General features: G+C 38.9%; 1 protein-coding gene across 3 annotated transcripts in view; it reads right to left on the reverse strand.

Annotated features, from left to right (window-relative positions):
- Positions 1-151: 151 nt before the first annotated feature.
- The window catches only part of LOC137287093 (multidrug resistance-associated protein 1-like), a 46,502-nt gene continuing 32,650 nt past the window's right edge, over positions 152-14,003 (reverse strand). For 2 of the 3 annotated variants that reach the window (XM_067819223.1, XM_067819224.1), the window contains 4 exons: positions 3,801-3,959; positions 2,476-2,642; positions 590-784; positions 152-306 (listed from right to left, as the gene is read on the reverse strand). In XM_067819223.1, coding sequence (XP_067675324.1) covers positions 171-306; positions 590-784; positions 2,476-2,642; positions 3,801-3,959 — 657 coding nt within the window. In that variant the 3' untranslated portion in view covers positions 152-170. The remainder of the gene's footprint in view (positions 307-589; positions 785-2,475; positions 2,643-3,800; positions 3,960-14,003) is intronic. The other variant, XM_067819225.1, reaches the window with a different exon arrangement.

A 14,003-nucleotide genomic window follows, 5' to 3' on the forward strand; every position in this document is an offset into this window, starting at 1 on the left:
TATACTATTCCAGTTATGTTGATAGTTGACCAGTGCTATTTTGCACCGTATCCTTGTGAGACACAAAGCCATCGTATCCTTATTGAACAATGTCTGGCAGGCACTATCCGGCAGGGTAACCCACATCGCGTCGTGAAACAACAAACAAGCAACGTATTTCGATCTCTTTATTACATGATGTTATCAGCACGGCCACATGATGTGAGTCCCGCATCCACGGCCATTTGATAGAACCTCCCCTTCTCCTCAAGGAGTCGTTTTGGACTGCCCAGCTCCACCACAGTTCCCTCATCCAAGACAAGGATCCTGAAATAAGGAAGTGTTATCCTAATTCCCTGGATTTTGTTATTACAACAGACAGATAAATGTCCCAAAGCCCCGTCTTTATCAATCCAAATTAAGAGGCTACTAACGGGATCGGGTGATCAGGCTTGTCACATGTCATCATGTCACACTTGCGTAAATTGATGCTCATACTGTTGATCACTGGATTGCCCAGGCTCGACAATTTACAGACCATCGCCATATGACTGTAATAATGCTAAGTGTAGCGTTAAACAACAAACAAAAAACTTTGGCATGGTCTAACCTGTCGTAGTCCATGACGGTATTGAGTCTGTGGGCGATGGTCAGCACCGTACAGTCCTTGAACTCTGACCTGATTGTCTCCTGGATCAGGTCATCCGTCGCCATGTCAACAGCTGATGTAGCCTCGTCTAGAACCAACACTTTTGCCTTTCGCAAAAGTGTTCTCGCCAGGCAGAGTAACTGTCTCTGACCGACACTGAAAATAAACCAGTTGACAGGGACTCGCAGAAACAGGATATAAATAGAGCTTAATACACTCGCGAATGTGTTAATTTCTTTATTATGTGTTTGTATCTGACTTTGTATTTCTAAACAACAAAGTCCACGTAAAACGAAATCAGCTGTTGTCGCTTGACGTAAAGGTCAAGGTCGCGTACGAATACAATGATACTGCACAATGAACGTTAACTCCCGGTGTAATGGTAGAGCGCGATATATTGACTCGATACTCTTGCACGAAGACAAAAAATACAAACACATTTGGAATTGAACTTTAATCTTTATCAACTTAAGTAACTGTAAGAATTGTATGACTGGAAACAATGTAAATGGGAAAGTTATTCGTCGTCAGAAGAGTCACTGATAGAGAGGAGAGCGAGCAACACGGCGACGTTTTGTAACGGGCGCGGTCTCACTCACTGCCATAGAAGACGTACCAATATTGATGTTGAATGTCCCCCTGTATATTGGACCTTCGAAGATAATGTGAACAACATCACTAGACAAGGTTTTTCTTGTGTTTGTGTACGACATGCATTGGGATGTAGATTTAGTTTTGCCAGAAGCGAGCATGGAAACATGTAAGGCCGATTTCGGATCGAAGACAACAGATGTCCCACTGTGTTGTGCATCAGAAAAAACGTGAATAATTATTCAAACTCTGTGCATTTTTATGTCCAGACACTTGCATGATTTGCGTTGGAGCTAGGTTATTGTCCTGTAACTTCTGTTATTAGTTAGCCGTTTGTCGCCAGTGTTGTGTGCTCCACTTGTCATTATCGAGCCGAGTTTTTTTAACCTTTTCTTGAAATCTCATATCAATAAACACGGTATGTTTGTAACATGTTGTATTGATAGCATTTCATTGGTTTGTTCTCGTGGTAGCGAGACTGAACATTCCTGGTAAATAGTTAGAATAATAGTTATGAATGAAAAAGTAGTTCCACATTCCAATGGGGTCATGGAGGTCATGGTCGGATAACTGACCAATGAAATCCGGATTAGGGTTTATTACACGCGTGCAACATATGATTTTACGTACTCAGTTATGTTTCACTGTTTGGATAATAAATAGAGAATACTACACTCCGTCTCACAGGAGGTTAAATCAAACCAGTGTCCTTCCTATGGTATCTCACTGAGCGAAAGCGAGGTCAGATATCATAAGAAGGGGAGCAGGACAGTTGTCACACGGACAATTGCCACTCGAACAAATGCCACCCGGACAAAGACCAACTGGGTGGGAATTGTTCCGATGGCAATTGTCCCGGTGGCAATTTCCTAGACCCCATAGAAAGGTCACGAGTTTCGTATACTTCGTATGTAATTAGACCGAGACAACTACGTCAGTTCCTTCTTGCAAACAAACAAACAAACAAACAAAAAACATGGGCCGCTAAGGACGCTGAGATAAACACGGCAAAAAAATATGAAATGTTTCATGAGATAAAATTCAAAACAGTACAAATATCTGTCGCGAAACGGGGCACTCTCGAAATAAAGAAGTTGTTTATTTATAAACGTTGTCTCTATTGCATCTCCGCTTAGTAGCAGCTTTGAAATTGCCATGGGGTAATAATGCAACGCTAGGGGGCATCATCCGTGGTATAGAAATATCGTTATCATTATTTTTTATTGATCATATGATGTTGTTATCCCTTTTGGTACCTGATGCTGTTTCCGCCTTCTCCACAATCAGTCTGGAGCTTATCAGGGAGGGAGGCAACAAAATGTCGAAGATGGGTGTGGTCAAGAGCTGTCCATATATTAGAATCTGTGTGCAAGCCTTTGGGGTCGAGATTCGTTCTCAGTGATCCACTAAACAAAACAGGATCCTAGAACAAAGATCATGAGATCAAAAGAATATTGGTCTTGACTCTTCAGATACAAATTCTGTTTGATGTAAAGGAGAGAGTGAGTTTACTTTTACTCCACACTCAGAACAATTCTACCTACATGGTAACTAATCGATTCAGAACCAGAAAATACAGTGATCAACAGCATGAGCATTGATCTACGCAACTTGGATTTGGTGACATGTGTCAACCAAACCAGCGAATCTGACCACCCGAACCTGTTGGAATCCATTCTGACCCAGATCTTCAAGGGTGTGGTTTAAAAGAAAACATGGCTGTGGAAATGATATGAACTGATCACTTAAAACAGAGATAACACCAGGTGTTAGTAAAATTAATGATGATTAACAAACAACAAGTAAACAATAAGTACAAACTAGCACTAGTTATTGTACTGCCAAACACGTGGTCATTACTAGCCACTGGTAAATTAACAGTTGTTTATCTATAAACGTTGTCTCTATTGCATCTACGCATAGTAGCAGCTTTGAAATTGCCATGGGGTAATAATGCAACGCTGGGGGGCATGTACAACAAGTCTGATATGGAACTGATTGGTGAAGGCTTGATAAAAAAACTATGCCCTTTGAGTAAATTGATCATCAACCCAGCTTTCGTGTATTTTCCGCGCTCCATTCTGTACGAGAAAAGTATTTGACGATTAAAGATTAACGTAAAGCCTTACGTAAAGGCTTCACAAATGTGTCATCTTCTGAAACTGTACAGATTGTGTTTAAGTGAGTAAACCATTTATTTAGTCACAATTCCCACTGGTAGTTTATGTCCAGTACTTCGGACTTGTACATATGTCTCTGCCACTTCAGTATGTTTGTTAGCTGTTTAACGCGCACTGAGCCATTGTCCAGGTCTGAAAATAATCGAGTCCAGTGATCAGCAACATGGACATCGATGTACGTATGTGCGACATGACAACATGTGTCAAACAAGTCAGCGAGTCTGACCACCCGATCCCGTTAGTAGCATCTTACGATAAGCGTGGGTTGCTGTAGGCCAGCTCTAACCAATCAGACACACTCTTGTACAAAGCTGACGTCAGTTGGAATCTTAGCAACAGGGAAAATTGCTAAAACGTTCCTTTCCCTTGGAGTTGCTAAATGAACGCCTGACACAACTTACCTGTGGTATGATAGCAAGTTTTTCCCTCAGATCGTGGAGTCCAATATCTGATATATCAATCCCGTCGATTAGAATAGCGCCCTCTGCTGGTTCAACTAGCCGGAAAAGGGACAACATCAGGGATGATTTCCCAGCCCCCGTTCTTCCTACTACACCGACCTGCAATTAAGAAAATAGTGAGTGACTTTAGTTTTACGCCGCATCAAGGGGACACCGGAATGGGCTTCGTACATTGTACACATGTAGAAGTATTATAATAACTTCAAGAAGGCCAAAACTTCAAATGAAATATCTCAGCTCTGTTGACAGTGAACAGTAAACATGACACATGATTCATTTCAAGAACTTCTGGAAACCGTGGTTGCCACAGAAGTTTTTTTCCAGGGAATGCATTACGCTACGATTTGTCTACCTCTGAATTTGACTTCACACTTTGTACCAATGTAGGGAGTCGAACCCGAGGCCATAGTACATATGTACTGACTGTATCATTATTAGGCAATAGAGCGTACTTTTCGTCTGTGTAGAAAGGCATGATGCAAAAACAATGACAACTTTTCCAGGTGTTCCTCGCTACGATAGGTTAATAGATATATATATTTACAAATATTGTGATGTACAAGTAATGTTTCTTAGTATATCTATTTCTCAAAGGCTGCTATTAATATTCAATTAGATTCGAATTTTACATTTTACGTACTAAATATAATACGATAGACTAATAGAAGACGATAGGATATGTAAAATGTGTGATGGGAAGATACAGGAATATGTAAGTAGAAGAAAATGGTTGGGAAACGCAAGTTGAATACAAAACTACAGCACTGTGTTTTTAAATATTTTTGCCACATTTCCTTTTCCATTTCCATTCTGAACTTAATACGGATAAAAAAAACTGACACAGGGTTTTTCTTAGCTTGTTCCTGGATCCATGCACTCAAGGGAACATGCGTCAGTGGGAAAAGTGAAAATTAGCTTCTGCTGTAACATTCCTACGAAGATGAGTGTCATGTGTTACTGCATATTCCTTTGCTGATGAGCGATTTTTTACAACTTTTTTTTAAATCTGCAGGATATTGGGAAAAAACCCTTTATTCTAGCTTGTCCAGCTATTTTTGCAATCGTTTGTTATCCACCCAAGCCTGCCTTAATATCCTTTAAAAGCGTACTGCAAATTTGTATGCATCTTCGTAATATAAGTTGTTCACTGGTACCTCGGGGACCATGGGTTGAGGTACCTTCGATGTTTGTTCATGTTTCATGAGCCTGTAGAGCCCGTAAAGCGAGGGGTACATGACCAAACATCGAGGATACATCAACCCATGGTCCCCGAGGGACCAATGAACAACGTATTTATCTTACCGAACACCTCAATGTTAATTTTGAACTGTTTCAAGCATGGGTATCGGATCGTACACTTCTGCCAACCTGTGTGAATCAAACGGTTCGAATCTTGCATCTTGCTTTTTGTTCCGTAGGTATTGTCTTAATAAAGTCGCCCTTTCGTAATAATCACACTAACTACATTTGATCGTTTTGTCAAAATTTGTTTATTTGAAATGCGATGCAAATTTTTTCGACGTCATCGCTAGATATCGATTTGCATGATGCAATGTTATTCGAGATAACTACCACGAGGTACCGAATGAGTTGCTATTGTATTGCAATACACCTCGCTTGTACGGGGATGCATTGAAGGTAACAGAAGAGCGCTAAGCAGTGACATTTATGTGTCAGGTAAGATAGTGTACCCAGTTTTATTGTATTTACACATTCTATACATTTTAGCACAAGTGTCTCTCATAACTGCATACGAGACAACATAATACCGCCCATGTACTTGTTTTTTTTCCCCATCTTGAGGCGAGACGTGAATACATGTATATCTACCAGTCAGCCAGGAGAGGCTTCCCCTTTTATAGCATCAATAATTAATAACAGCTATCAGGAAGACTGAATCCACCAACAAGATCACTCGCCTTCAAATGGACCATGGTGCAAGAACTTAGCCACGCTCGCTAGCTCACAGAGATGTTGACCTGCGACATAAACGACTGAGACAGCAACCTATTCAGATCAGATCACCTATTCAGTTCCTGGATGCAGCAGGTCACTCACTGAAGCTTTGGTGAGCTCAACAAACATAAATATTTAGATGTAAGAAAGATGCCACCATAACAGACTTTTTCTGCCTTGGAAGTTGAAGATGAGAATCATGTCTCTTTCAAAAGTAAATATTACGAATGTTGGCTTGGAAATTATTTCTTACAACTTCGAAAAGTGTATAGAGTTCCATTAGCCTGGAATCAATCCTCAAATCAACATAAAGTCAGGTAATATGTTTTACTGCCATATTTTTGCATGATATATTCAAAACAAGATCTGCTCCCAGTTGACCACTGTACACCGGTTAAATAACTGTATAACTGTATTATAGGCCACAAGGCCGATATTACGCAAATAAATAGACTGTCAAAACTGTCTAAATACCATGAACTCAAGTTCAGAGTAACAGTGAACAGCCAGTGTCATTTTGATAAATGTATTGTATTTAGTATTATCATGTGTTACGAATAAAAATATGAAAGAAATATATTTCTTGTACTTTTATGGAAAAAGCCAGTTTATCTACATGTGCTAGTAATCAAATGAAGGGAAATTCCACGTATGTCTGAAGGGGGTAAACATATTACTCATGCATGAAATAACAGTCACCAGATCATAAACTGTTGTTTCAAGACTGTTGTCCACATGGGACCATGCCGTCACAGCGCCACTGAGCAGAATTGCATGGCTGTGGCCTTTCCAGCTTGATATCGGTGCGAGGATTTGCATAGAAATGTTGCTTTATGCGATTGAAGACCTTGTGGTATGAACAATAGAAAAATTTGTTTGGTATTTCTTTTGTTTTCGCTTTTTTATGTTGTATGTGTTGCTTCGTTTGGGTTTTGTGGTATTTTGTTGTTGGTATTTTTGTTTTGTTTCTTTGTTTATATGTTTAGGGTTTGAGTTTGTTTTCGTCTTTCTTTTCTGTAATCTCTGCAAATCTAGCTATGTATGGCTTTAGGTCACTGCTTGAAGAAAGGCCCCTTTAGAATTCATTTGCTGAATGTTAATAATTCACGGGCTCAATCATACTGGAGACATAGGGCAACCTATTTGCTGAATGTTTATTATCATACTGGAGACACAGGGCAACCTATTTGCTGAATGGTTATTATCATACTGGAGACATAGGGCAACCTATTTGCTGAATGTTTATTATCATACTGGAGACATAGGGCAACCTATTTGCTGAATGGTTATTATCATACTGGAGACATAGGGCAACCTATTTGCTGAATGTTTATTATCATACTGGAGACATAGGGCAACCTATACTTCATTGTGACTATGAGTAAGGCCTCATGTAAAACACAAGGACTATTTCCTTTGCGTTAACAGGCTTGCAGTCTCAGGATCTCCAGCCAAAGGTGATGCTCTGCTGTCTGGAAATATGGCCTCTTTGGCCTCTTTGCAAAGCTTTGGTTGCGCTTAATTACAAGCGATTGTTGAATGTGCCATTGATGTTAATGAAGGATAATCTAAGCTGGCACGCGTTTTCCCTTATTCTTTCCACGCCCCTACACATAATTTTCTATATATGTCTGTAAGAAAATGCTGTAAAGAAATGGGATGGTTCCATTTGACCGCCTTAGGTAGGGACCCAGAAAGCGCTTTAACGAGCGTACTCCATCATGCCTTGATATTGTTAAATAATATGCATTGTATCGGTACATTTATTGTAACTGTGAGTTTGAACCAACTTTTTTCACCATATATCCTTCAGTTTATATGCTAGTGACATGATCTGCACTCTGATACTACAAAACAGGTACTAGTATATAAATACTAATTGTTTGCAATCTTTACCCAAGTTAATTTTTCATTTATTTGGTAAATCTCTGTTTCTATTAAATACTATTAATTCTTAATTCAGTTTTACCCAATAGCAGCAAAGCATACGGATGATACGTTTCGGTACTTTGATAAATTATTAGCACATATTAAATATGATACTTGGATACCAACATGCTTAACATGATTATATAATGTAAACAAATGAAACAGCAAGAGGCCAAAGAAAAATCGAAAACATATCAACAACATAAATGCTGTCAGGTAGTAAGGTTTCAATGATTATCGAAACTGCTTAGTCTATGAACTATTAGACTAACTGCAATCACCTAACGCCAGTTACTTACACTGTAATGTAATTTCCATTACAAAATATAAACGATATTACATTCTAATCAGACAAACCTATCAGTACCCGACCCGTGAAGGTCCCAGGGTGGAATAGGCCTTCAGCAACCCATGCTTGCCACAAAAGGCGACTATGCTTGTCGTAAGAGGCGACTAACGGGATCGGGTGGTCAGACTGGCTGACTTGGTTGACACATGTCATCTGTTCCGGATTGCGCAGATCGATACTCATGTTGTTGGTCACTGGATTGTCTGGTCCAGACTCGTGTATATACAGACCGCCGCCATATAGCTGGAATATTGCTGAGTGCGGCGTAAAACTCACTCACCTATCAATACCCTAACACGAACCCACCGCCACATAATCTATACATCTCTCTAGCACACAGACCAGATATTTTAACCCATTAACACCCATTTTCATGAATGAGGTCAATTTATGTCACCAGTAATTTGTTCAAAATACAGCAAATATTGTGCCCAGTAGTGCATTATTCAGAAAGTCATACACTCACCCTACACAACAAACAATGTTTCAGGTCTTCTGTGCTTATATTGGCAATGCAGGGACAGTCAAAGTTGTCAAAACGATACACACGGTATTGTCGCTATGTCGGAGACGATTCACCAAAGTTGCTACAGTCATTTGGATATTGAAGTTTGGGTTTCAGTTAAAGCATTTGAAGAACAACATACTAATTATGAAGCATCCAAATGAGAATAAAAGGGCAAACCATCCAAATCGGAATAGTTACAGAGTGTTGGAACGCTGGATACGCCAAACTTTGGATACATATGTTGTGTAGCAGCGTGCTTTCCTGGTCTATGGTAAGCATCCTGTCAGTAATTTATACTCAAAACATTTACCAACTGAATTCAAACAGCTTTTCCCTATAAATATCGTTCAATATTGGAAAATTTACTTTTCAGCACCATAAACAGGATTGGTAGAAATCAAGCAACACATGCGTTATCATACCAATAGTTGTTTGAATTTTATGCCCCTTCATGTAAAACATTATGCCAACAACACACATTTCCAGTATTGTAAAACAGCCTATTTATCATCCAACACTGTGTTCCACAGGAGATATCGCTTGTGTGAGATCAGGCGATATCACCTAGGAGATATTGCTTTGACAGTAGACTTCGCACAATGCCTTGACAATGCTATGACGTCATGAACTGCAAAGCTGATGCCAGCGCTGTGTATTGAGAGATGTACATTTTTAATTGGAAAGTAATGAAACTTTGGATGATAAATAGAATTTCACCCTCGTGTCTAGTGATGAACACCACTGAACCAATGACAATGAAAACCATTGAAAACATACATACTAACCGATACATACGTTGCTAGAAAGTTCAGAGGTAAGTGTTCGAAACAATAGGATTAGTGGTTTGCTATACCTACTTCATATGGTGACAGTCATCAAACAGCAGACACATTTTGAGAGAGAAACTATGTAAGTTGTATGGGGTAATTCTGTTTGAAATTCAGGTGATAGAATAATACAATACATAATTTAAAAAGTCGTCTTAAACAACATGTTACAAACTGTCATTCTTTCAGTTTGGCATTTTGTGTTGTTACGAGAGTGCATTTCCGTTGTTATTAATTATTATTGCTGTAGTTTAAGGTTTTAGTGTTAGTTATTCTGGGTCACATTTCCTACAGAGAATTATTTAAGCGGCACGCCTCTAAGACAGTACCTTAGGGTTATCTCCCTTTGAAGAACATAAAAACACAAGTTCTGGAGCTTTCTAGTACGGTTTTGGCGATGGCCGTAAGTGCTCGAACTTTCGGGAAATGACTGAATGTACATATAAATGCGGACACACATTCACTGGAGTATACATCATCGCCAACAAATCCGTTAAAGCTTTATCTTCATAGCCGTCGTCAGACCGCTCGCTGTGTTACAAAATGCATAACTGTTTCTCACTCGCACTAAGACTTTGGTGAGTTTGCTATACGTTTTTGTTACCCATTGCCTTAGATTATGTTTCACTTGTATTGTATTTTGAAATCGGTATTGTGAAATTGACTTGTGACTTTGTATAACTTGCTCTCTTTTCAAATAATACAATATTTGAATGTTTTCGACTTGTCTTTGTTCTGTTTTGGTGGTTCACCGGGGATTTCTTACACCCTTTGTCACAGCAACTTTTTAACCGTAACAGTGTTGGTCCATTGTAACAAACAGTGAAAGGCTGCGTGTGCATCATTTTGAGGTCCAGTTTTCGATCAAGGCACCCCAAAGTAATTGAAACATACATTGTCGATGTTAACGCTGGTAACAGCATTTGTTGAAGGTTTAAAACGTGAATTTCATATCATTTGAAACTAGGTAACTGGGGAAGGGAAGTGTGAACGTTAACAAACGTTTCAAGGACAGACATCTTATGAACGCACCACCATTTCCCTCTGTTACCACCCCTAAACACAACGCATGATATGCACGTGCACAAGGCAGTAGCCCCATACACAGGCATGGGGTCCCATTCATGATCTTGACGTTTTTTCAAGAAGGTCGAGAATCACTTAGAACATTAATTTTGGCACTCATCTTGCATAACACATATGTTAGTGTTTGTATCTAGTCGTTTGTTTTAAAATGAAAATCGTATACATGCAAATGACATGCCATACACCAGTCATCTTTCAAAAAAGGACTACATTCCAAATAACTGATTGTAAGGAAGCGCAAATAGTGATGCACTCTCAAAACTTTCAATGAGATCATATCAATACTGATTGACTCAGATAAAAGTTTTAATCGTAAATAAAAACAATGAAGTTCCCCTACTTTTTTAAAGAGGATATTTGCAATTAGTCATGATTCTTTGTTATGTGAAAGAGCATACTTATATGGTAACGTATCGAAATGTATTATACACACGTTGCTCATTTGTTTCTTATTTCAAGTGGGAAAAGGTAGAACAGAATTAGCTTACTAAGCCCTATGGCCGACAGTATCACATGCCATGCTTAGGTTCGTATTTATTACTCTCCTCCACAAGGTGAAATATCACAGGGTTGTCACGGTGACTATAATTTGGCTTACTTTTTCTTTAATCAGCGATTATAATAAAAATCAGTTTTGGCGTGAGCATGTTAAGTATTGTGATCCAGCCTATAGGCCTTTGTTAGCTTTGTTCAAGCCATCTACACAGAAACAACACTGTTTTCATGATAAACATCTGCTAATCCGAGGCACGACTCCGACCATATCACGAGCATGTGTTTGTGCATCATAATCAAATAGAAATGTTACACTGCGTCCATGATGTGAGGAAGACGATGATTCGTGCAATCTTGAGGATATTATGAAAGTAATTATAGTACATGAATCATTTGCAATAATATTTAAGTTGAAATTTTGAGTTTTCGAAACAAATATTTTTTCATTTTTTTATCCCTGGCACATATTCATAACAGCTGCATGTTTATTTTTGCCAAATCCCTTGTCAGAGAGTGGCCACAGTGCGGAGAGTTTCTAGACTTTTGTGAGTCCAGAATTGAATTGTCCAGAATTGTTATTATCATTTGTGAGGGATTACGATGTCAAACTCAATGAAGGTTGGTAAAAAAGCTGACTGTGTGTGTGTCTGTCTGTCTGTCTGCCCTTGGGGACTAATTGTCCTAGGCCCGTCAAGAACAACTTATACTTCATAAATGTATCTTGCCATGTATTTATATCTATAGAACAGAGTCATATCTAATTCACAGCCCTTTTTCATAAATCTCATCGAAGTAATTTGAATAAGGGAGGCTCTTTTCAACGATTCCTTGTTTCGTGCGTAAGAGTTTTTATTAAGTGGATTCTCATATGTGTGATCAGAAAATCACTCTGGAATAGTTACCAGGCCACGAGGGGGAGCAAGGAATTGCTGACCCAAGAAGTTTACTGCTTGTTGTACTGAAAGCTCCAGCAGCACACGTCCGTTAGTCTTGCTGCTGAGTACTCTCCTTTAGCACATTGCTGTCATGCGTACTGCCCATTTAGTAATATTACAAAGGTATCAAACCAACAGGTGCACACAACAACAAGTCACAAAATTGTCACAGAATATTGCTTCTAAAAAATATTCGTTACAGTGTAGCCATGCCTCGAACACAACATGTGGTGTGAGGAGTCGCTTATGCGTTTCAGATGTATCAATATTCCGTCACCGATAAATAACAACTGGTTATTCTCAACACAAATGCGATTACACGAAAATGTCTTTGTCACATATGGCGTCATAGAAACAGTATATTGATGGATTATTTCACATCGTGTGTCTTTGACAAATCAGATTCAGAAAATTGACATTCACGTGGGCGACCAAACTAACTTTGAGCAACGTGTTTGTTTCAAATACTACGCTTTGAATCTCTTTTCACTGATATTTAGGTAGATATAATACACATCTATGGATTAATACACAATTCAGGACACATGTGTGAGGTTTACTTTGCTTTTCATGGATGAGGCCAAATCGGACCAATCAGAAACTAAATACTTTTGACTGAGGCTATGTTGGGAATGGAGAGAGGAATGACTTCAGTTTAACGGGCTAGCTTGTTGTTACATGTGATATAGTATATCCAGAAATTTCTGAGAAATTTGTTTCGGCAAAAATCTAATACGTGTATATAAACAGCAGAAGTTTTACTTGTTATTTTGTGATATGATTCTCTTAGTCTTGAGACCTCCTGGCCCTGCAGTACAAGACTACGTGTAGCTTATAAACATTCCTTGCACACCTAATTAGGTTACTTAGAAAGACTTTACATAATAGGCATGTGTAGTTTACCACGTTCAAGATTTAAGCCATAATTTAAATCACGCAGTCCTTGAATATTTCGTACCGTTTCATATTTCATTAAAGCGGCATTTATGTAATTCTACTGTTCTCTGATTCATTGCATCACACAGCATGCAATATATATCTTTTACTGTTTTCAAGCTGGTCCAACTGACTTATTTCCTTGTTGTCTCGCCTTACTATCTCGTGGCCTCACCTTACTATCTCGTGGCCTCACCTTACTATCTCGTGGCCTCACCTTACTATCTCGTGGCCTCGCCTTACTATCTCTTACTATTGATATTAACTTTCTTATCCGATGTCCTTTGTAAGGTACCGTACCTGGCAACGTATGTGACCTTGAACCAAACGCATCTAAGCACTCGCAACTCTTGAAAATGTGGTAATTCTACATTTTCACACCTTCAGGAGTCTCAGGGCTGTTTTTCATTATATTTTATTTATTCTTTTACTGTCAACTTTTTTTCTGTAACATATGTTCATTTCAGAGACTAGCTTTGTTAGTCTAGCAGAGACGGGTAGAAGGTAAAGGACAAAATGAACACTCGTGCTGCTATACTTTTACAATATATTTAAGCATTCGTTCTTGTCTCGGGATGTATATTTTCCAGGTTCAACCAAATGACTTTGTACATTCGAAAGAAATCAAACTTTAGGTTAAGATATTTGAATCATATTTACAATTAAAAGACTCTTTCAATGGTCTGTTGTCATATTTTTTGTTTATCTATTTTTTTTTATTTTTATTGTTTTGTTTTTCTTTCCATATTATGTCACAGTCTGTATCACTGTCACAGAACGATATTATCCCCATCGCCCAACCCTTACTGTAATGCTTTCGCTCTGAATGAGGTCTCCGCAGGTTCAGCGTCTGCTATAATCTGCTGGAGGACCCACCGTAGGGTTCGGGTTACAGGGTAAACATATGAAACACCCATGGCTGGCGAGACCAACATCTCCAGAAACATTTACACCTGCCAACACTTAATTTGCAGTTGATGAGGCAATAAGCTACTGACGCTAAGAGTACCATGTTTGTGAAATATCTGTCATGCTTTCTATGAAGTCTATTCTAAACAAATACAGCTATGCACTGCGGTAAGTCACTGCCAGAAGAAAGGCTCCATTGCATTTTTATTTGGT

This window comes from Haliotis asinina, chromosome 6 (assembly GCF_037392515.1).
Source record: "Haliotis asinina isolate JCU_RB_2024 chromosome 6, JCU_Hal_asi_v2, whole genome shotgun sequence".
Taxonomy (NCBI): domain Eukaryota; kingdom Metazoa; phylum Mollusca; class Gastropoda; order Lepetellida; family Haliotidae; genus Haliotis; species Haliotis asinina.